The 24,492-nt window shown below is 42.2% G+C and overlaps 2 protein-coding genes across 10 annotated transcripts in view; both read right to left on the bottom strand.

Annotated features, from left to right (window-relative positions):
• Positions 1–1,967: 1,967 nt before the first annotated feature.
• QNG1 (Q-nucleotide N-glycosylase 1) lies at positions 1,968–18,694 on the bottom strand. Of its 4 annotated transcripts, none has more exons than XM_073345054.1 (5): positions 18,576–18,694; positions 17,953–18,299; positions 16,260–16,519; positions 4,058–4,253; positions 1,968–2,424 (listed from the first exon to the last, which is right to left on the bottom strand). In XM_073345054.1, exons 2-5 carry the CDS (start codon positions 18,287–18,289, stop codon positions 2,192–2,194), a joined length of 1,026 nt encoding a protein of 341 aa, XP_073201155.1. In that variant the 5' UTR covers positions 18,290–18,299; positions 18,576–18,694; the 3' UTR covers positions 1,968–2,191. The 4 variants fall into 4 exon arrangements, with proteins under 4 accessions (XP_073201155.1, XP_073201157.1, XP_073201156.1 ...); XM_073345056.1 differs by lacking the exon at positions 18,576–18,694 and adding an exon at positions 18,465–18,483; XM_073345055.1 differs by lacking the exon at positions 18,576–18,694 and having other exon boundaries at positions 17,953–18,444.
• A 1,764-nt stretch (positions 18,695–20,458) lies between these two features.
• HNRNPK (heterogeneous nuclear ribonucleoprotein K) overlaps positions 20,459–24,492 on the bottom strand; it is a 26,826-nt gene continuing 22,792 nt past the window's right edge. For 5 of the 6 annotated variants that reach the window (XM_073345051.1, XM_073345048.1, XM_073345047.1 and 2 more), the window contains 4 exons: positions 22,821–22,842; positions 22,661–22,743; positions 22,067–22,236; positions 20,459–21,312 (listed from right to left, as the gene is read on the bottom strand). In XM_073345051.1, the coding sequence (XP_073201152.1) occupies positions 21,279–21,312; positions 22,067–22,236; positions 22,661–22,743; positions 22,821–22,842 (309 nt within the window). In that variant the 3' untranslated portion in view covers positions 20,459–21,278. The remainder of the gene's footprint in view (positions 21,313–22,066; positions 22,237–22,660; positions 22,744–22,820; positions 22,843–24,492) is intronic. The other variant, XM_073345052.1, reaches the window with a different exon arrangement.

The following is a 24,492-nucleotide window of genomic DNA, read 5'->3' as shown; positions in this document are numbered from 1 at the left end:
TACCAGGTGTCTTACACTGTTGTGCTTATGGTGCTCTACCATAATGATAACTAAATGTACCAGCCTGAGGTTTTTCCAATTAATTTCAAGCCCCCTCCCCCACCAAAAAACCAAAGCTATCTCTGTCATCACTTCCATTAATTAACCAATGTTCTCAGTGCTGCAGAAGACACACAAATTACAAAAGAGCCATCTTATGGCCAAAAGAAAACAGACACAGAGTATCAGAGGTGTAGCTATGTTAGTCTGTATCCACAAAAACAAGGAGTCCAGTGGCACCTTAAAGACTAATAGATTTATTTGGGCACAAGCTTTCAGGGGTAAAAAACCCAATTCTTTAGATGCATGGGGGAGTGGAGGCATAGGAGAAGTAGACCTGATGTATCTTGATTTAAGTAAAACTTTTGATGCAGTCACATGACATTCTCATAAGCAAGTAAACTAGGAAAATGCGATCTAGATTAAATTACTATAAAGTGAGTGCACCACTGGTTGCAAGACTGTACTCAAAGAATAATTATCAATGGTTCACTGTTGAGCTGGGAAGGTATACGTAGTGGGATATTACAGGGGTCCTGTATTGATGAAAATACTGAATAGTAAACTTGGATAATGGGGTGGATAGTATGCTTACAAAATCTGCAGATGACAAGGTTGGAGGGGTTACAAGTACCTTAGAGAACGGGATTAGAATTCAAAATGACCTTGACAAATTAAAGAACTGGTTTGAAATCAACAAGATGTAATTCAATAAAGATAAAAGTGCAAAATACTACCCTTAAGAAGGAAAAATAAAAAAATCAAATGCACAACTACAAAATAGGAAATAATTCGCTAAGCAGTAGTACTGCTGAAAAGAATCCAGTGGTTATAGTGTATCACAACTGCATAAGTCAAGAAAGTTTGCCAACATCTGTTTGGGCAGGGCTGTGGGGTTTGGGGCATGTGTTAACACCACAACAGGGGGGAATCTTATAACTTCACATCAATACTCCCACACATCTTACCAGGCCAATACTAACCAGCAAATTATGAGTTTTCAAATGATACCTTACAAGGCACACTTTGTAGAAATATTACAGTAGGGTGCGGGGTGTAAATACAGGGGAGTATGCCCTATGAGGAAAGGTTAAAAAATCTGGGCATGTTTAGTCTTGAGAAAAGGCGGCTGAGGGAGAACCAGATGAAGTCTTCAAATATGTTAAGGGCTGTTATAAAGAGGATGCTGATTAATTGTTCTCCATGTGAGTTGAAGGTTGGATAAGAAGCAATGGTCTAAAATTGAAGCAAGGGAGATTTAGGAAAAGCTTTCTATGTATAAGGATAATTAAGCTCTGTAGCAGGCTTCCAAGGAAGGTTGCAGAATTTCCATCATTGGAGCTTATTAAGAACAGGTTGGACAAACTCCTGTCAGGACTGGTCTAGGTTTACCTGGTCCTGCCTGAGTGCAGGGGGCTGGACTTGATGACCTCTCAACATCTCTTCCAGCCCTGTGTGCCTATGAAAATGCAGTGATGTTTAAAATTTACAACACAAATTTGATAATTGAATATTTACTGAATCAAGTGATTCAACTCAATGGCGGATTAATGATTTTGCCGCCCCCAAGCCTTGAAATAATTGCCACCCTCCCCCGCAAGCAGCTCCCAGCCCCCCCGCCACAGCTCACCTCCGCCTCCTCCCCTGAGCGTGCCGCTGGGTCCTGCTTCTCCCTGCCAGTGCTTGTGCGCAAAACAGCTTCATGAAGGTGGGGTGGGGAGGGAACACGGCACATGCTCAGGAGAGGAGGCGGGGCTGGGCCAGGGCGGAGGGCACGAACCAGCACCAGGGGAAGCAGTGTCTGCTATTATAAATTTGCTGCCCCTGCAAATTTGTGGCCCTTAGGCCTAGGCCTTGTCAGCCTAGGCGTTAATACACCGCTGATTCAACTTTAATAAAGTTTGATTATATAAATCCAGATCTCTCGGTTTTATTTCAAGCACAATTATTTACTGAATACAAAAAATAGGCCTTCCCTGAATGTGATCTCTATGGAGTACTACTACACAACTGCAGTGATGGACAAAGTGTTAATATTATCAGAGAACAGGTATTTAACTTTCTCCTGAATGCTTCAAATCAGTATATAAAAAGCTACAAATTAAGTGACAAATCTGCAGGATGCTTTAGTGAGAGATCTATAAAATTGGTGTTAGTAGTATATGCAACGTACACGATGAATTGGAATCTCTTTCATATCTTCTCTGTGATCCCGGGCATAGTCCCATAGATAATAATCAAGAAGAACTGCATTGATTCTTTCACTCATGTTTTGTCCTTTCCTCTTATAAAGTTCCAGCAGGTGATCACAAATCAATCCACAACACCAAATAGAACAACCTCGGATCTCCACTTCTTGTTGATCTCCAGAATGGAACATTACTCCTGTAGAACAGAGTAGAGAGCACTTCAATTAATGTTCAGTGGAACAGAAGACAGGAGTCACAGAATGGTATACACTTTCTCTTTAAGCTACATATAGTTAAATATAAACCAGAGTTTCAGATTTAATATACTGCACTAAAAATCAAGAAAATTCAGCCTGTGCATTTTCTAGGGATTTCGTTTTGTTTTTCTGTGTATATTTATGAGTTGCTGCATTGTTAAACTCCCATCTATTGGGATGTCCTATATATTGTAGTTTTTTCTAAAATACAGCACTAAGTGGCCACGGATGAGGGAAGGGTTGATATACAAGCCAATCCAAATACTACAGCACTATTCAAAGTCAGGAATGCTGCAGGCAGGTGCTATGCAAGCTGCATACATTTATGAATACACCTTATTCCTGTTCTTGCGATTCCAGTCTTTATCTTTTTCTGACAAGAGATTGACAATTATGTATCCACCATGGTATAGCAACAGAATCTGAATATCACCCAGCACTAGAAGACCACAGACTCAATAAATAAAATAAATAAAAACACAATAAGGAAGCTGTATTTGCTGGATATGAAAGTGTGCTATCATGTACTGACAAAACACATTACAGATTAGAATAGAAGCAGCTGTCAGTGGACATGACTAAAGGACTGCCAGATGTGAAGGGACCCATTTATTCTAATGACTACAATAGCTATGCCTTTACTATGACTCCAGAGAGAATTTGCTTATATGGTCTTCAGAATTTCACTTTACATTGATAGGTTTACATAATAACTAACAAAATACCTTTATGTTTCTATATTACTGTTCTTTTCACACACACACACACACACACACACACAGAGTAGCTGTTAGCAGGTCAAGGTCAACGACTGTCCCCACCCTTTTGTTTTTTTCAGGTTCAGGAACGGACTCACTAAGTATGTTTACATTAGAATTAAAAATCTGTGGCTGGCGCATGCCAGCTGACTTCGACTCACGGAGCTTGGGCTAAGAGGCTGTTTAATTACAGTATAGACATTCAAGCTTGGGCTGGAGCTCCAACCTGAGCTTGAATGTCTACACCACAATTTAACAGCTTCTTAGCCCAAGCCATGTGAGTCAGTCAGCTGGCATGGGCCAACTGCAGGTGTCTAACTGCAATGTAGACATACTCTAAGCCAGTGCTACTCAAAGTGCCGGTCTGCGGACCAGTGCCAGTCTGCGCGCACATTGGAAAAAAAAAATTGCCGGTCCCCGACATCAGATAACTTGAGAAGCACTGCTCTAAGCCACAAATTGGAGTGGCAGCTATAACCTTGTTGAAAATGGCACCAGCCCTACAGATGCTCAGTGTTCAACTGGTACACATCCTTTTAAATCCAGACTTAGTAGTGTTTAATCCAAATAAATTTACAGTTTAATATTTATATAAGATGAAAAGGATGACGGGGGCAGTCTTCTCATCCCAGATCTTTAGAGAATGTACTTTCCCACTCTCCCCTCATCATTGGAGGATAACTCTGCATACCAAAAGGAAAAAAACTCATATACACCTCTTTCATAGATGCTAATCATCTCTATGCTTCAAAATTAATATTCATAAACGCTGATGAACCACAAACACACTTGATGCAATAAAGGAGTTGCAAACCTTCACGAAGTTTCCTCATCAATTCATCAGAATATCTCATTGCTCCCAGGTGAACAAGGACTTGAGGGATCCTGTAGTCAGCAAATATAGTCAGACTAGAAATGTCACTGAAGCAGCCATCTCCTTTCCCTTCCAATGAGCTCCAGGTATCAGCCACTAGTATTTGTGCCCGTTTATAAAAAGACACCTTTTTACCCTGACAGAAAACAAGAATACAACTGTTTAGGCACCTGAGAGACGTAGGTATTCAGAGACTTCATTTTGTTAAAGGAAACGATTATTATGCTTACTCAACTAAGGATAGCTAGTTAAACAGAATATAGTATCCTCCTATACATTCCAATAAAAACGTAAAACCAAATGCAAATTTTATATGCAAAAACTCCTTAAACAAGAAATACACCTGAACTTACTGAAGTGGAACTCATATACTGTGATATCAGGTTATTGAATAATATTGCAAAAAGAGAAGGAGTACTTGTGGCACCTTAGAGACTAACAAATTCATTTGAGCATAAGCTGTCGTGAGCTAACAGCATTTGATGCATCCGATGAAGTGAGCTGTAGCTCACGACAGCTTACGCTCTAATAAATGTGTTAGTCTCTAAGGTGCCACAAGTACTCCTTTTCTTTTTGCGGATACAGACCAACACGGCTGCTACTCTGAAACCTGAATAATACTGGTTTATTGTCCATGGGAATTACTGTAATATCAGGTTATTGAGGGACAATAGTTTATTGTCCATAAGTTACACTCCTTGAAGCCCAGTTAATACAAAGTTTCTTTCAGAGGCCCTAGAGTTCACCCAAGACTTTATCCGGAGGAAAGGAACATAGGGAGCATCTTACTGGATCAGACCATTGGTACATCGAGTTCAACAGTTTGCCTCTAATACTGATCAAACAATAGTCTAGTGAAGGTAACACTTAATATTCATTCCATACAACTCGCCAATTACACAGCGGTAGAGAGGAAAAACTCATTTCAGTAATTGTAAAAATACTTTTGTATTAGGCCTCAATCCTCCAAAGACTTACGCACAGGCTTCCTTTAATGCACTGTGTGCAGTCTCATTGACTTCAAAGTGTAAAGTTAAAAATGTGCATAATAAGCCTTTGTAGGATTGGGGCCATAGCTCTTATAACTATAAATATTTTTATTATAAAATAAAACTAGATCTGATTAAAATACAGCTATGGCAGAATAGGGTTTGTTTGTTGAAGTGACTACTATAGAATACTAGCAAATAAGATGGGACTTTTATTACATTTCTGAATACTTTTCTTCCACTTCCCCTCCCCTCAAATTGTCACAATTCACAATGGACAGCAAGAAAATTATTCTTTTTCTAAAAAAGGGCTTTAAATTACTCCAGCGAATAGAGCATATTTTTCGCTTCTCTGTGCCCAACTCCAAAAGGACCAAGAGATCAGTAGTGCCAAGTCTGTTTCACTGCACAACACTTGTGTGCTTTTTTTTAGTTCTCTCTCTCCATCCTCCACTCATCCTGCATGGCTGCCCCCCCTCCATTTTTAAAGAAATACTCATCTTAGAATGTTATCGTGTTTCACTTAAATGCTACTCAAAGTATATGTAAGGTTCTATGTAAGGAAATAATACTTTGTATATAAACAACAATTTCTAGCACTTCTCTTTTCAAAAGAAAGAAATTAAAGCACAGCTAGACTGTGATAGTAGTTTTCATGCCCTGGCATGCATGCACTTTTATCCTTCCCAAAATGCTACCACAGTGACCCCATCTCCCTCTAAGTCTTCATAACTTGTCGGCTGGACAGAGCAGAATTAACTAGGGTGGTTGGTGGCAGTTAGTCTCGGAAGAAGCATATATCTTTAGGGAAATAGTGTTACCATTTGAACTGCTTTCTCAGACTGTTTCAGAGGGAAGTTGGGCCAACTATCAGTTTTGGCAGTGGAAGTCCATTGAGGGATTGGATGGTAATCCCTACTCCCCAATGAAAAGAGGAAAAACAGCTGGAACCATCAGAACCCTTACTAATTCTGACCTACCAACAGTTCTAATCTTGAGTCAGACAGAGGCCTTAAGTACCATGTTACCAATGCTAGTTGCTTCTAACAAAACAGTGTATTGAGCATTTAAGATATGATAATGCTTATAGCACCAAATCAGAGAAAAGGTGGATTGTTAGGGAGTGAGGATTTTACAGTTCCAGAATGTTGGACGCGAGGGATACGTATATGCATCATTCATGGGTCACTGCTTTGAAAGGATTCCATGGTTTAACTGGCAGGCATGAGACTCCTCCAGTGTGAATCTCAAAAATCTGGGACACATTTCAAATACAGCAATGATTTTGAGTACAACAGTGATTCACAAGTAATATGGATCTGGCTCCCAGTTCAGCAAAGCACTTAAGTTCTTGCTTAATTGTGGTCTATAACAGCAACTGTTTTTTTGTTTGTTTTTTTGGGCCGGGGGGTGGAAGAAAGGGAGGGCAGTCTATTAATATTGTTAAGGGCACAAACAAAACCAAAAAAAGGACATACTTTTTTGGTTTGTAGTTTGCCTTTAAGAACATAAGGACAATAGGGAGTCTGATGTCTGTAATTTTAGCAACAAAGTGTCTTGTATGTAGTACATTTTGTGAAACTTGTGCCCATCGAATTGGGGACATATTGTCTTAGTTTTAAAAATTCCCCTAGAAAATCAGAGCATGACTGAGTAAAGCTGAAGTCTATTTTAGTTATACTTTTTAATACAAACGTGAGACACTAATACACATTACATATTTGTTCTTAAGTGTTATTAGGGAAATTTGATTTGCTTTCAGATTCCTCCCCCACCCAACTTCATTCTCTGCTACTTCCTGATCCTGTATCACAGTCATGGTCCTGCCTTGTGACACCTCAGTCTTCTGCCATGGAAACAATGTTGATAATGTGAAAACTAGGACTGTCTCTCAACTGGTAGCACTGATTTTGTTACAAGCAGGGTATAAATTTGGGCAGCAGTGTTTCATCCACCTTCAGAGCTGCCTGGCCAAAAAAAAAAAAAAAAAGACAGTTTATTGCACTAATGCAAAGCCTTTGATCGTGTAAATGTTTATGGTGCAATGGCAGTGTTTGTGACTGATTTTCATTCTGCAGTTTGTTTGCAGCTGCTATTTATAATGCAAGACTCATTAAGCATTCAGACTCTTGTGAAGGTTACATAAACCTATTTTGTCATTACACAGATAAGAAGCATATTCTGCTGATCACTTTCCAGTAAAGTGTTTATCCTTTAATCAGAAATATATCTGAGGGAAGGAGAAAGAATATGCTTTGAACTGTTTAAAGTGAACAGCACAGTAAGTTCAGAAACCAGTTAGGGTGGACCTCTTGTAGAATATAGGCCCACATTAGATTTGGATGAACTATGATTTTAAATTGAGTTGGGATATTAGCAACAGATCCAACACAAATGAACAAAAAGAATAAGACCATGAGAAAGAAGAGTTGTTGTGAAACGTGTAGTAACTCTTGTGCAGCAACACTATGTCATGACCCCATTCTGGCTTATCTCGGAGTGAAGCTGGATCACACACTAACCTTCCGTAACCATCTGAAGAAGGTAATTGCCAAGACAAAGACAAGGGTCAACCTGGTCCAGAAACTGGCAAGTACAAGTGGGCGAGCATCACCATCAGTGCTAGGGACAACAGTCCTTGTGTACTCTGTAGCGGAGTATTGTGTGCTGGTATGGACCAGAAGTAGCGATATTCAACTTGTTGCTGTCCAACTGAACACTGCAATGTGGTGCATCACTGCAAACCTCAAGTGAACCCCAACACCTTGGCTGCCAGTACTGTTGCATGTTGCAGCAAATGGATGGGGAAGCAATGCCACAACACTTTGGGAATTCCAGAGGACCGCGGAAAATGAAGTCTTTCCATTCACCAGGACCTTAACACTGTCCCTCACCACCGCTTGAGGTCATGTAAGCACTTTTGGACCCACGCATTTAAGCTTCAACAAATGTGACTTCAACCCTGATGATGCTTGGAAAGCAGAAAGGAATTCATAAAAAAAGTCACAAATAAATGGCCTGTGAAAGATCCAATGCAGAAGATCCCTGGTTTTGATCTTCCACGAAGCTCATGGGAAATTCAAAACACATCCGCACAAATCATGGCAGATGCAGATACTTGCTGTACAAATGGAAAATTAAAGACTCTCCACCGTGCAACTGGGGTCACCCAGAACAGACCACAACTCAATGCCCAATTCACAAATACAAAAGGAGGCATCACAGCAATACACTCTGCTAGTCCAGATGCAATTATCTGGCTTAATCATCTAAATGTAAAAAAAGACAGAGTTGTTGCTCTTCTTTGTATGGCTGATGTAAATGTAGAAGAAATAGTGACCCTTCAAATACCAGTGTTATCTTATTTAAGATTCAGGCTAAATAACAGAAATAAAACATAGTTAACTGGGTACCAGGTGCAGTAAATAATTGGCTATAAAAGAAACTCCATCTGGCCTTAGCAAAGGTCCAATAATTGGCAATGACATCACTTATTTGTTAAAAAGGTATAAAAAAGGGAAACTCTTAAAGCATTCATTGCTAATACCAGTCTGACCGTGCTAGAGCTAACCAATAGCCCGTTTGTAAGTGTAACCCTTCTGCCCATCAGAGTTGGCAGCAACAAGGGCCGGGTTCAGTATCTAGGGGTTCCATTCCAATAACACAATGCCAAACCGGCTCGAGCCCCCCCCAGTGACCTGGGACAAATATATACCACCCCTACTGGGCGCCTCCAAGAGGCAATACTTCCCCTCTCCCAAGCATGGAGTCTGAGTGTAGCAAAAAAAGCCTTTTCATAACAGAGAGAAACAATGTGGCATTATGTTGGGGAACCACCACCAACAGGATTCATAACACAACCCATGAGCAAAAACCCACCCCAAGCAAATTGGCACGTGTCCTTTCCCTTGGGTTCTTGAGTCCAGCAACCCAAAATCACCCAAAGGCCCAAAAGTCTCTGTCCCTGGTCAGGGCAGCCCCAGAGTTCGAAAGTTTATCTGCAGAGTTTTACCTCCCAACCTGGGTGGAAATGGGGGGGGAAGGGGCACCTTACATGATCTGAAGCTGACTGTGCCACAGCTCCATAGGGCTCCGCTCCGCCAGCCAGTCCACAAACTGCTCTGCGTCCCACAAGCAGCTCCCATCATCCCATGAACTACTCCACCAGCTGGTCCATGAACTGCTCCGCTCGGCTCGGCGTCCCACAAACTGCTCCACCAGCCGGTCCACAAACTGCTCTGCTCGGTGTCCCACAAACAGCTCCTGCCGTCCCATGAACTGCTCCACCAGCTGGTCCACAAGCCGCTCCAGCTGTCCCACAAACTGCTCCACGATATATCTTCAGGTTCCCCCACTACTTAACACAACACTCAGTGATTTCAGCTCTTAGTCAGTTTTTAGCTCTTTTGTGATTTCAGCTTGTAGTAGGGGAGCCTCAGTGCTGGTGCACCATTAGCCCAGAGTGAATTCAGCTCAGCAGCCTGTAACTAGACTCCTAATAGAATCAACATTAGCTCTGATACTCCACAGTGGAGAGAGGAGGAAGTGCAATTAGCGTGTAAGGCCCTCACCAGGAGGCCCATGCCACCAAGTATAAATACCTGTCCACAGCCTCTCTCAATTCACAGAGTTTTGGAACCCATGTCCCTGGCCTAGTGAGTGCTACTTAGCTGATGGCGAGTCCCTCCATCATAACAAAAGGCCCAGTACAGTTCCAAGCACAGTTCCCATAATCAGGGTAATAATTTATTCTTCCTGCCCCAATAACAGAGACACTGGAGATCCCACAGCAGCCAAAGTGACCATTTGGGCAGCTATGGGCTCGTGCTAGGCGGGGTGGGTGTGCCTATGCAAATGAGATCAGCCCCTGAAGTTCTTTTCCACAAGTTGCCACACCTCACCACCAGATGTCAGGGTGGAGCTCATCCTGACTCTGCTTACATCAGTATCTTGATCAAATGCTTATAAAATGTTTTGTTACTGTTTGGATGTAGTAAATTGCTTATTATTTGGGTTTTTAAGACATATTTAGAGCACCTGTATAAATACCATCTGGTTTTGGATTTAATACAGAAACTTATGATTAAATTAATATCATGGTAATACCCTGCATAAATAATCATTCAAACTCATCTCAACTGTTTCCCATACAGAAGACATCTCATTTCTCAGTAGGAAGCCACAAAAAGAAATAAAACATCACTTACTGAAAGCCAGCTAGAGAAAAAAAAAAAAATCAGTTATAAAATACCATTCTGCACTTTATTGGCCTGCTTCCTCTTTGTATGTTGTCCATATGCTTTACGTTCCAGTTAAGGTGATCAAAAAAAGGTATCTTGAAAAGACTGCACCTATTATCACAAATGCTCATACAGGTCTTCACATGTGGTGTTCAAGCCGAGTACTAGTATAGACAGGACTAAACACAGTGCAGCTCACCTGCTCTGACACCTGGGACAGAACATGCTAGCACAGACCAAGCTCCAGTATAGACAGGAGATGCCAACAAATGAACAAAATTGACCAGACCCAATTTCCTGTACAGCAGCCCTTTCCTTTTATGAGACTGTGTTTCATTCTGCTCCATCCCTGTAGAGATGAGCTACTGAGCAGAAGTATAACATTATGGGTCAACTCTATTTTATATTCATCTATGCAACACCCACTGAAATCAACAGGAGTCAAGGGGCAGATCCCCAGCTGGGGTCAATTGTTATACTCCATTAAAATAAAAATTTCTTCAGTGGCTGTTGAAATCCTTAAAAAATGGGGAGAAAGGGAAGAAAAAAAACCCTGGAGTCTCAGCCCTGGTCTACACTATGGGGTTAGGTCGAATTTAGCCATGTTAGGTCAATTTTAAAATGAATGCATCTACACAACCAACCCCGTTCCGTCGACCTAAAGGGCTCTTAAAATCGACTTCTGTACTCTTCCCCAACAAAGGGGAGTAGCGCTAAAATCGACCTTGCTGGGTCGAAGTGCAGACGCAATTCGATGGTATTGGCCTCCGAGAGCTACCCCAGAGTGCTCCAATGTGACCACTCTGGACAGTGCTTTGAACTCCAATGCACTAGCCAGGTACACAGGAAAAGCCCCAGGAAATTTTTGAATTTCATTTCCTGTTTGGTCAGCGTGGTGAGCTCAGCAGCACGTAATCATGCAGTCCCCCCAGAATCGCAAACAAGCTCCAGCATGGACTGAAAGGGAGACACTGGATCTGACTTCTGTATGGGGAGAAGAATCTGTGCAGGCCGAACTCCGATCAAAAAGAAGAAATGATAATATATATGCCAAAATCGCACAGGGACACGCAGCAGTGCCACGTGGAAGTCAAGGAGCTTAGGCAAGCCTACCAAAAGACAAAGGAGGCAAACGGTCACTCCAGGTCAGAGCCCCATACATGCCACTTCTATGATCAGCTGCATGGCATTCTAGGTGGGGGGACCCTACCACTACCCCATCACTGTCCGTGGACACCTGAAAGAGGGGAGTCTCATGCAACAAGGAGGAGGATTTTGTGGATGAGGAGAATGCTCAGCAGGCAAGTGGTGAATCCGTTCTCCCCGGCAGCCAGGACCTTTTCATCACCCTGGAGCCAATACCCTCCCAAGGCAGGATCCCCGACCCTGAAGCTGGAGAAGGCACCTCTGGCGAGAGTGCACATTTGTAACTACAGTACAGGGTTTAAAAGAAATAGTGTTTAATGTTTCAATTCTTCAAGGCAAATGGGATGCATTTGCAGCCAGTACAGCTACTGGAAAAGTCTGTTAACGTATCTGGGGGTGGAGCGGGAATCCTCCAGGGACATCTCCATGAAGCTCTCCTGGAGGTACGCTGAAAGTCTTTGCAGAAGATTTCTGGGGAGGGCTCTCTTATTTTGTCCTGCATGGTAGGACACTTTACCACGCCAAGACAGTAGCAAGTAGTCTGGAATCATTGCAGCACAAAGCATGGCAGTGAATGGTCCTGGGTTTTGGTCGCATTCAAGCAACATTCCGTCTTTATCTTTCTGTAGTAGCCTCAGGAGAGTGATATCATTCATGGCCACCTGGCTGAAATAGGGGAATTTTTGTAAGGGAACAGTAAAAGGACACTTTTCATGCTGGGTTGTTTGTGCTTGGCTAGAAGGAATCATCCCAGAGAATAGTGGCAGGGGAGGGGTGAAGGGATCATCCCAGAGAATAAATGATGCAGCGGGGTGGGAGGAGTTGTGTGCTGCACATCCACCCAAAAACCGCAGACCCTTCTTCTAAATGTGTAGCCCAACCAGCATTGCTTGCTATGGGAAAGGATGGCGCTGCAGTTTGAAACCATTCCCACATGTTATGAAGGTGTAAGAAGCCAACCCCACGTACCAAAAGGCTTACCATGGCTGCCTGGAAACTGAATTCTGTTGCCCGGCCATTTGTGATGTGTCACCGTACCGGCAGGTGCTTAATACAAAAGGCAAAACGTGACCTTGTACCTAAAGCACATATGCTGTCTGCTGTGAATCGCTTCATTCATGTGAAAGTCTCCCTTTTGTTCTCAGAAATGATCCCCCTATCATCTCCGTCCCTGAGGTTATCGCAGATTAGAAGGCGAAAAAAACCGAACTCGCGCTGACATGTTTTCCGAGCTCATGCAGTCCTCCCGCACCGATAGGGCACAGCTTAATGCATGGAGGCAATCAGTGGCAGAGGCCAGGAAAGCATTAAGTGAGCACAAAGAACAGAGGCAGGAGGCAATGCTGAGGCTAATGGGGGAAGCAAACGGACATGATGAAATGTCTGTTGGAGCTGCAGGAAAGCCACCAAGAGCACAGCCCCCCGCTGCATCCACTGTATAACTGCCTGCCCTCCTCACCAAGTTCCATACCCTTCTCACCCAGATGACCAAGAACATGGGAGGGGGGAGAGGGGGCGGCGGCGGAGCTCCAGGCACCCAGCCACTCCACTCCAGAGGATGGCCCAAGCAACAAAAGACTGTCATTCAAACAAAACAGTTTTGATTTGTAGTGTTGTGGCTACAATAAGCCATGTGGTCTTGTCTTTCCCTCCTCCCGCACCCCACCCGGGCTACCTTGTCAGTTATCTCCCTTTTTTTTTTTTAAATTAATAAAGAATGCATGGTTTCAAAATAATAGTTACTTCATTTCCTTTGCCAGCTGTGATCGAAGGAGTCAGGGGTTGGCTTACAGGGACTTAAAATCAACAAAGGGGGCAGGTTTGCAGCAAGGAGAAAAACAAAACTGTCACACCGTAGCCTGGCCAGTCATGAAACTGGTTTTCAAAGCCTCTCTGATGTGCAACGTGCCTAGCTGTGCTCTTCTAATCGTTCTGGTGTCTGGCTGCTCAAAAATCGGATGCCAGGCGATTTGCCTCAACCTCCCACCCCGCCATAAATGTCTCCCCCTTACTCTCACAGATATTATGGAGCACACAGCAATAACAACGGGAATGTTGGTTGCGCTGAGGTCTGACCTAGTCAGCAAACAGCACCAATGAGCTTTTAAACGTCCAAAGGCACATTCTACCACCATTCTGCACTTGCTCAGTCTATAGTTGAGCTGCTCCTTACTACCGTCCAGGCTGTCTGTGTACGGCTTCACGAACCATGGGAGCAAGGGGTAGGCTGGGTCCCCAAGGATAACTGTTGGCATTTCAACATTCCCAATGGTAATTTTCTGGTCTGGGAAGTAAGATCCTTCTTGCAACTGCTCGAACAGCCCAGAGTTCCTCAAGATGCGAGCGTCTTGCACCTTTCCCGGCCATCCCACGTTGATGTCGGTGAAATGTCCCTTGTGACCCACCAGTGCTTGCAGCACCATTGAGAAGTACCCCTTGAGATTTACGTACTGGTTGGCAAGGTGGTCCGGTGCCAAGATAGGGATATGTGTTCCATTTATCGCCCCACCACAGTTAGGGAACCCCATTGCAGCAAAGCCATTCAGTATGACCTGCACATTTCCTAGAGTCACTACCCTTGATAGCAGAACATCAGTGATCGCACTGGCTACTTGGATCACAGCAGTCCCCACAGTAGACTTGCCCATTCCAAATTGATTCCCGACTGACCGGTAGCAGTCCAGCATTGCAAGCTTCCACAGGGCTATCACCACTCGGTTCTCAACTGTCAGGGCAGCTCTCATCTTGGCATTTCTGCACTTCAGGGTGGGGAAAAGCAACTCACAAAGTTCAAGGAGAGTGGCCTTATGCATGCGGAAGTTTTGCAGGCACTGTGAATCATCCCATACCTGCAACACTATGTGGTCTCACCAATCTGTGCTTGTTTGCTGGGCCCAGAATCGGCATTCCACGTATCAACCAGCCCCACTGCCACCATGATGTCCCAACTGCCACAGCCTATGCTTTCAGGAACATCTGTGTCCATGTCCTCATCACAATCGTCCTCGTGCTGGCGTCTCTTAGCCCGGTTCTGCACATACTCAAGGATCATGCACAAGGTGTTAACAATGCTCACATCAGCAGTGGTGAGCTGAGCGGGCTGCATGCTTGCCATGGTATAGCGTCTGCATGGGTAACCCAGGAAAAACGGCGCGAAACAATTGTCTGTCGTTGCTTTCATGGAGGGAAGGAAGGAGGCGACTGACGACATGTACCCAAAACCACCCTCAACAATATTTTTGCCCCATCAGGCATTGGGAGCTTAACCCGGAATTCCAATGGGCAGTGGAGACTGCGGGAACTGTGGGATAGCTACCCACAGTGCACTGCTCTGTAAGTCGATGCTAGCCATGGTATTGAGGACATACTCCGCTGACTTAATGTGCTTAGTGGGCACATACACAAATCAACTGTATAAAATCGCCTTCTATAAAACCGACCTAATTTGGTAGCATAGACATACTCTCAGATAAAAGGAAAAATAGGGTTAGTGGGAGCAGAATATGAACTTTCAGGGGCTGGAATCATCTCTTCCTGTGTGTTTATATAGACCCTGGTACAATGGGACCCTGATTTGATTGGGAACCCTGTGACTCCTACAATACAAAAACAAACAGCAAGAATGGTGAAGAAGGAAAATAAACTGTGCTTTTACTCAGAAAAGTGTGCATCATCCATAAGGAATGCATCACTGACTAGTACAGGAGTTATTTATCAGTGCAAGTAATTAAGGCAGTCCCTATTGCAGGGGTGGCCAACCTGAGCTTGAGAAGGAGCCAGAATTTACTAGTTACATTGCCAAAGAGCCACAGTAATACATCAGCAGCTCTCCCCGCCCTCCGCCATCAGTTCCCCCTTCCAGCGCCTCCCACCCACTGGCAGCCCTGCCAATCAGCACTTCCCCCTCCCTCCTGATCAGCTGTTTCGTGGCATGCAGGAGGCTGGGGGGGGGGGGGGGGGAGGGAAGAGGGGGAAGGAGTGGAAGCACAGCAGGCTCAGGGGAGGGGGTAGGAAGGGGTGGAGTGGGGACAGGGCCTGTGGCAGAGCCAGGGGTTGAGCAGTGACCACCCCCTGGCACATTGGAAAGTTGTCGACTGTAGCTCCAGCCCTGGAGTTGATGCCTATATAAGGAGCCACATATAAAACTTCTGAAGAGCCGCACGTGGCTCCGGAGCCACAGGTTGGCCACCCCTGGCCTATTGGGTTTCAAGGAGCACAAAGGCTTTAATTAAGCAAGTGAGTTTTAAGTAATTCTTGTAATTTTGTTATCTATTGTTAGCTGTATAGATAAAACACAATTTTACCACATCTTAAAATTAATTTCTTAAAAGAAACAAAAAAAAAGTTCCCTTTATTACTAATGATTAAATATTATTAAAAACCCATTAAAATATCAGATTTGCTTTTCACTACATGCTGTTTGCTTTTTACAGGAGAGAAACATCAGCAAAAATTGATTAGTCAATTTCACTCTCAGGTTCTCAAGCACTAGCACCATGCTATAATGTTTGGATTGCAAACACAGCAGAAGAATTGTTACCATTGAAATTCAAAAATAAAAAGATTTCAGGGCAGCATTTCTATTAGTCTTTGATTTTATGGAAGCTTGTTTTCACAAGACCTCAATTCTGACAAAATTTGACCTGTTGTCATTTAAAAAAAAAAAAAAAAAAAGTTTTCATGGACAGCTTAACAATAGTTTTGGGGTACGCTCAGTAATAAGTGAGCTCTTTTGAAGTTCAAAATTCCCCAGCAGAACTAACTTACCTTAAATGTAGCCTCATCTCTGTAAGAAGGAAAATTCTCGACTACTATACGCAGTAGTTTCTGAGCACTTTTCTCACTCATTTTAACACAGGTGACGAAAGAGCCTCCAAACTTCTCAAGCAGAATTGTCCCAGTTTCTTTCAGAATACGATGTCTCTCTTCAATCAAAGGCATGGGGACATCTGTGTCAGAGCGAAATACATGTCTAACCTGCTCAAGTGTCATAGTGGCATAATATGCCGCACTGGTAATAGGTATTCCTTCAGAAAAAGGAAAACAAAACCTTTTAGAATGTCATGTTATATACGCATTTGCAAAATAATAATACACTGAGGATTGGAGTGGTTATATTCCACTTGTACACTAGAAAGTAATGTTTACAAATTAAGATGAATCAAGTATTCAGATAACTGTTAAGTTTGGTTTTAAATGGAGACAGTGCTTTATTAGGTCTGTAGACTCCTATACATAACAGCTCCCAACAGCAGGTCATCATAGTACATTTCTTCTCTTTCTTCTGTGTCTTTCCCCATTTCTACTAGTCTTCAACACTTGATTTGAGGTTTAAATAATATTCCCATGCAAATATCAGTACGTGATTCTTACTCATATTTTTACACCAGTCATTCTGAATCCACATAAAATACTCTTACAGCTTTCCCCTTATTTGTATGCACTCATTGTGGTTTCTTCATTATGACATTTAACTAGACCCACAAGGAGAATTTTTCGCCATACCTTCACCATTGGGCTAGCACTCCTTCAGTGATAGCAACTGTGGAAGCACCAGCCAACACCAGGCACTGTGTCAAGTATCAGAGGAGTAGCTGTGTTAGTCTGGATCTGTAAAAAGTGGCAAAGAGTCCTGTGGCACCTTATAGGCTAACAGACATACTGGAGCATAAGCTTTTGAGGGTGAATACCCACTTCATCGGATGCATGTAGTGGAAATTCCCAGAGGCAGGTATAAATATGCAAGCAAGAACCAGGCTAGGGATAAGGAGGTTAGTTCAATCAGGGAGGATGAGGCCCTCTTCTAGCCTGATTCTTGCTTGCATATTTATACCTGCCTCTGGAAATTTCCACTACATACATCCGACGAAGTGGGTATTCACCCATGAAAGCTTATGCTACAATGTGTCTGTCTATAAGGTGCCACAGGACTCTTTGCCTCTATTACTGTGGTTTCTAGACTTGCTAGAGCTGCACTGGTGTTAGATTAACAGAAGAGAATTCCCTAAAAGTCTCAGTGTAGACAAGGTTTACTTGTTAATCACAAAAATATAAAATTAATTTTACAAAGTATGTATCTGAAATAACAGGAGTCACATATGCATAACTACGTAATTGTCAAAAGTATAATTAATAGGAAAAAATATAACCCAAGACAGAAATTGTTTTGCATATACATGATTGAATAGTTTACTTTAATTTCTGTAAGAATAGGTATTATTAGAGCCCTTCTATTTCATCTCACGTGAACTTGATGGGACTACCCATGTATACTAAGCTGCTCACCTCCATGTATTTGTAGGATAAAGGAGTAACTTTGAAACTGACTCTGAGACAGTCTTGAATTTCCTCCTTCTCCTATCATAATGATAAGTGGCATATAGATTTTTAGTTAAATAAGCTACTCAACCATACAGCAGCCATGCTGCTCCACCACGATTCACAGTACTTATGCACTAACCATCATCAAGTGCTCTGTTGATTGCAGCACAAAGAGCCCAGTAACCACTGTACATCTTGCCTCTGTACTTCACCAGACACTTACAGTCTTCATGTTCAGACCAAAAGGAAAAGTTAAGGGTATCTGCAAGAAACACCCAGTTCACTGCATCATCACTCACTGCTTGAGGGTTCAGTTCGTGAAGAGATTTCCAGCCAGCCAAACTGAACTCTTTTGCTGAGACTTTGTCGAACAGAGCCTCTGCAACTCTCCTCACTCCCTCCTCTTCAACGAGCACGTCTTGGCTGCTCTCGGCTACGAACCTAGCAGAGTCTTTAGGGGACAGGAACGCTTCCATGGCTCTCCTTCTGGCGACAGAGAAAGAGAAACACCCAGAGTCACCCAGGGGCGTGGCGGGGCCCAGCACGAACAGGGCCATCATTAGCATCACCCAGGTCTCGCGGTGAGTTGGCCCCGCCCCTTGCACGTGGTTAGCTACAGGCCGCCAGAGCACTTCTCCCCGCAGAGCGTACCAGAAAGGAAGGAGAACTCAGGCCCGGGGCCGGGCCCCCCGCCCACGCTGAACACCCCAGGCGGGCGCTGCTGCAGCGGGGACGAGCGCCCCCAGCCGGCTCCCTGCTTACCTGGGCGGACGCGCGGAGTGCTCCGCACAGCGAGCGACGGAACAAGGAGGCTGCGCCACAGAACGAGGAACAGCGGCGCACAGCCTGCCCCTTCCGCCTTTCTTCCAGCCGTCGCACCTTCCGCGGCCAATGGGGACTTGCCTGAGGCGCATAACAGCGGCGAGAAGACAAGACGCGGGGCGCTCCTTCGGAGCTAATACACAGGCTGCCAGAAAGAGCCGATTAACGGAGCGGGGGCTCGGCCTGGCCTTTACAGCAGTTTGTATCAGAAGGCGGTGGGGCGCTAACTCCGCCTGACGGACTCTTTATGGCGCTTCTGCCAAACGCTTTCCTTCTCTGTAACTCCTGGTGCAGTGAGAGGGGCTAGCTGCTGATTTGGGGGTAAAGGAGAATGCGGGGAAGGCAGAAAAAGGGAGTTCTGAGGGAATGATATTGGAGCACGGATAATCAATTGCTCGCAGAGCGATTTGAACACAGAAAGCACCGCGCTTTATTTTAAAGCGTTATATGCCTACAACAGGCTTAAGGAACGTGAACAAAATACCGCGTCATGTTCCCCCATAGAAGCCGTTTGTTAGCCGCTGGTAGTCAGAAAGACACAAGACACTATGCCTTCTGTAACTCAAAAGCCTTTAGATCATGATTTGAGACAGAAGTTATGGGTCTATTTCAGGAAAAGATAATGAGATTCCGTGGCCTGCAATGTGCAAGTCACTCTAACCCAGGAGTTCTTAAAGCTCATTGCATTATGACCCCTTTCAGATAATAAGTTACTACATGGGGCAGGGGGAGGGGAGAGAGGGTAGAGCTCAAGCTTTAGCTTCAGCCCTGGGTTCCAGCAAGTCTAATGCTGGCTTTGGCAACCACATTAAAGTCACAACCCACTTTTGAGAATCACTGGTCTACCTGACAACAGGCCCATCTGCCTGCAAAGGCTAATAATTGTAACACCAGTTTTAGGCTCATTTACACTGTACTGTGAAATAGTCCACATTTAATAAAATATAGTTGGACACTACCATTTCCTGCACAGAAAATACCAGCAACCCCACCTCTGCTATTCAGTGGAATAACTGTGAGGTTATTACATGAGGGGTCACAAGCACTCAGCCTCCACCCCAATCCCCACTTTGCCTCCAGCATTTATAAAGGTGTTAAATATATACACAAGTGTGTTTAATTTACAGGGGGCAGGGCATGTCACGTCACACTCAAGAGGCTTGCTGTGTGAAAGGGGTCCACCAATACAATAGTTTGAGAACTACTGCTTTATATTTATTTTAGGAATTGAGGAAGCTGACAATTTCTTGTTTTCTCTACTCAATCCTACTTAAACTAGAGCAATTTTTATAAAGCATGTGTAAGAATAGCAACACACAATAACCAGCTTTCTAGTATCTACATCTTTGCCACAAGTGGTGTTGATAGCTGTTTGGGAGGGTAGCTGAAGTGAAATGTCTCAGTAATGAAAACAAGCATCCACACAAACTAGATTTATCAGATCCAGCCGTGTGTAAGGTGGATAGTTTTTTTTTTTTCATTTATTTTTATTTAGGAAGTGAAATTAAAACTTGTAAACTATCACTACAAATGTCAAGGTACATGAGATATCTAGAGGTACTTTTATCATTTTTTGAATTTCTCATGTTTCCTACATAATCCAACATTTAACAGGGAAACAATACAAGTGTTACAGAGTATCTATCAAACTCCCAATTCTTTAGAAGTGTCTACCTCATACAATTGAAAGATGTGAAAACAAATCAAAATGTATTTATTAAAGGTACACCATCTTTCATCTCTATAACAGTGTTATTTGATACAGCAAGGCCATCAATGACCAGACTTCAGGTGGAATCTAACATTGTAACTCAGATATCACAAAGTTTTAAAGGTTTTATTCACATACAGTCAGTAATATAGACAAATGTGCTGCAAATCAGATAAGTAGGGACAAACACTTGCAACAAACCCAAACCCAACCCAACTTTTGCGTATGTTTCAATTTATTCTCAAGCAGCAAAGCTTTGAATCATGGTATTTTCACCAATACACTTTAATTTGCCAAAACACAAAGTCTGTATCAGAAGCAGAAGAACTTAACAGCAATTTTCAATTACAATTCCTTGCGGGGGGAGAAGGGGGGAGGAGAAGAGCATCAACTTTAGATATTACCTTCATGGATATCTAAAAAAATGACCACCAAGTATAGATTCACTAAATTTATTTTAAAAATCATAAAACATTTCTTACAAAAGAGCATTACATTCTGCACACTGCTCTGAATGGATGCCAGAAACATGGACTACTAATATTCTCCCCCTTCAAAAAATAAAAATAAAAATACAGTGTACATAAAGCAGGGTGTTCACAATAGTTACAGAAAAACATTACAGATTACCACCAACTAACAAAAATAAAAACCACTCTCTCTGCTGCTGTTTCAAAATTCCAATGTTAGTCTCGCGCAACACCCTGTTTCCCCCCCAAATATTTGTAAGGAACTAAAACATTACATCTGGTGGACAGCAAAGCTTTCACTACACCTCAAATGCAGAACACCTATGAAGCAGAGGAATGTTGGCTTTTTAAACAGAAGCAGATAAAAAAAAAAAGATGCAGGACTCCTTCAGTTCTTCACTAGTCTTAGAAAAACTTTCCAGAATACTGCTTCACACTATAAAAAAGAAAAAATATCTTGCATTAGAATCCTTCAACATCTGCATACTGCTTCACACTATAAAAGAAAAAGAAAAAAAAGCATGTATTAGAATGGTTGAACATACATTTTGCATCAATATTTACACACATTTTTTAAAAAAACTCAAAATTACAAGTTCTCAAAACACTTGCATATTTTTAAAGACTAAGGGTTTAATTCACATTTAAGCATTAATACTCTGAAGTTCAACATTCAAATCTATTATTACAAAATATTTACTAGTTAGCCAACATGTTAATACAGAAAAATTAAGCAAATTAAATCTAAAGCTGTTAATATTTGGCAGAAAAGACAAGGTAATGCCAGTAAGGTGTGAAATGCTGCATTAACAGCACCAATCGTTTTCAACTTGTCCTGTAGAGGGATGGCCTGTGCCATATGGCAGACTGCGATTTGTTGTCGATTTAGTTATCTAAAAACAACAAAATCACTAGTCTTCCACACAGAACTAGACCAACATCCACTGAAATCTTCTATATTTTCTACAGGCTCTATATAATTTATTAGAAGTAGTTTTTGCAGCAGTTTTCACCAGAGAAATGAGAGGACTGCTTGGTTAAGGCGTCTTCCAGCAAGATTAGTTTTGAGGGCGTCTTCATTTTAGTAAGAATGGAGAACAAAAGAGAATAAAAGGCAAAACTACCAAGTGTAGAAGTCAGGTCCTTATATAGATATTTTTAAAACCCTGCCTTCTAAAAGCTACATCATATAAATAGAGAAGAAGAGCTTTAGAATTTAGTGGGAGTGCAACATTAAAACTTTAACTTGCCTGTTCTGCAGTAAATACTGTGCATTCTGTATCTGATCCTGTGTGCCTGTAATAGTTATTATCCGGTCTTCTGAGCCTTCTAAAGGTTCATCAATTTTGATTGAAGCCCCTGATTCATGACGTATTTGTTTGATCCTCTGACCTCCTTTCCCAATAATAGATCCAGCCAACTAGAAAAAAAAAGCCAGTCATTTACATTTTAATATAAAATTTCTCTGTAAAAGCAGTTACAGAATTCAAGGTGTTACTCTCAGTAGTTTCTATGATTTTTTAGAGTGCCAATGGAAATTGCTCCCTTGTGGCCACCATTTGTTCACAGTATTTTTGAGAAATAGTCAAATTGACTAAGCAAAAAAATCAAGTTGACTAGTCTATTTTGATTGCTCAAGATCAGTAAAATACTAAGTTTTACTATTAGTTATTTTTGTAAAATGAAGCGACAAAATGAACATCAAATAATCGAAGAGTGGCAGTTTGGAAAAATATATACAGCATAGAAAGAAAAAGGGTGAGCATCTGAAATATTTCTGGTTCATTTGTACAATCTGGACAAGATGTTTTAGAGAGCTATTACAAAAAGAATAAAATACTTACATCTTTGGGAATCGTTACTTGTGTTGTGATGATGGGTCCACCGAGATCACCGTATGATCCACGACCCCCTGCATAAGAATAGTCTGATTTAAACGTATGCATCAAGTCCTTATAATACTAAGCAGTAAACTATGCGTAAAATGTATAAATATAAACTTACCATATCCAGACCCACCCTCAAACTATAGGAAAAAAGAAAAAGGTTTAGTGTTCTTATTTAATGAATCAAACATTTAGACAAGAAACGTTTGTAGCAAATGTACTTAACACTCATTAAAGGCGCTGATTTGTTAACTCTGTGTATATCCACACAGCAAAGAGAAACCTGTGGCTGGCCCATGCCAGATGACTCAGGCTCAGGCTGTGCGGCTGTTTCATTGTTCTGTAGACTTCCGGACTTGGGCTGGAGCCTAGAAGTCTATAGAACAATAAAATAGCCCCACAGCACAAGCCTGAGTCAGCTGGCCTAGGCCAGCTGTGATTTTTTGGGAAGACATACCATCTGAAGACTAACCCCATTTTGGGCAAAGAAAAACACCACAGTGCCATAAAAGCATATGCAGAAAGAAAACGACTGCTCTGCACAATCTTTCCAGCCTATGTACCTCAGCTCTATACTGGAAGAAACATCTGGGACTGAGATTGCAATGACACCAAGGATCTGGATATGTATGTTAACAAAAGAATGTGAATTAATAATGTTATTTAGATATGATACAAATGGACATCTCACAATAGTGACTTACTGATCCAAGATCAGAATTTATGACTCAGAAGTGAAAAGCCCAGCATTTCAAAGCCACTTAAACTACTTGGTATGACGACAGCTCTTGTGCTCTACAACGTTTTTCTGAGCCCAAATATGTGACTTTTATTGAATCTGCAGATCGTATCAGCCCTCCTCTCACTCTGCCTAGGTCTAGGCCAATAGTTCTCATCCTGCGGCCTGCTTGCAGCCCAATCGGCACATAGCTGTAACTCATATGAGCCCATATAACCCATAGAGAACTGCATAGGAGAACCACTGGTCTAGGCAAAAATTAAGTGGCAACTGTAAGGCAGTGCTTTAAGAAGATTAGCCCCAATACATAGCCCCAATATAACATGCCCCCTAATAGCCACAGTGCCCCCCTCCCCTCCAATCCAGGATAGAAGAGTGCTAAAAAGAATCAGAGCACATGATCAGTGCAGAAACCTGTCACTAATTCTATGGAACTTCACTTGATGTCTACAGTGCTTCACTTCATGCACTTAGTTCTCCAATGTTCCTGATTAAACACATTTTAACTGATTCCTCTAATTTATCACTTGTAACCTCTTAACTCCTTTTTTAAAGTGCAAAAACTAACTAGATTTGGATACTTATTAAAATTCAAATTATAATTCAACAAATTAGTCAGAAATAGGGGAACATGCAGAATTGTTATTTGTTTGTAGAATTTCTAATTGAGCTGCTTCTTAAAATAATCTCGCATTTATTTACCTGCTACCTCTGGTCCTTTTTGAGAACTATGCCAAAAAGGAAACTATTTAGAACCAAGTGTTCAGTTAATCATTTGTTCCTAAGCAATGAATATGGTATAATCATGTTACTTAGCAACAGAGTTATCAATGCAGTATATTAGAACTTACAGTGGAACACAAAAAAAGAGGAGAATGAAAGCCACTGTACAGGGCTTCATTCAAAGTTATGATTTTATATTTTATCTGTACACTCAAATAGTGCAAAGACCAAGCAATGCATACCTGATAAGATGCTTATCCATAAGTGTATGTTATAACCCAATTTTAACATTTTCATAATTAAAATTTAGCATGAAAAACCAAATAGA

The sequence above is a fragment of the Lepidochelys kempii genome, chromosome 5, assembly GCF_965140265.1.
Source record: "Lepidochelys kempii isolate rLepKem1 chromosome 5, rLepKem1.hap2, whole genome shotgun sequence".
Classification (NCBI taxonomy): Eukaryota; Metazoa; Chordata; order Testudines; family Cheloniidae; genus Lepidochelys; species Lepidochelys kempii.
The sequence above is the reverse complement of the archived record's forward strand: the minus strand, read 5'-3'. Positions and strand labels throughout refer to the sequence as shown.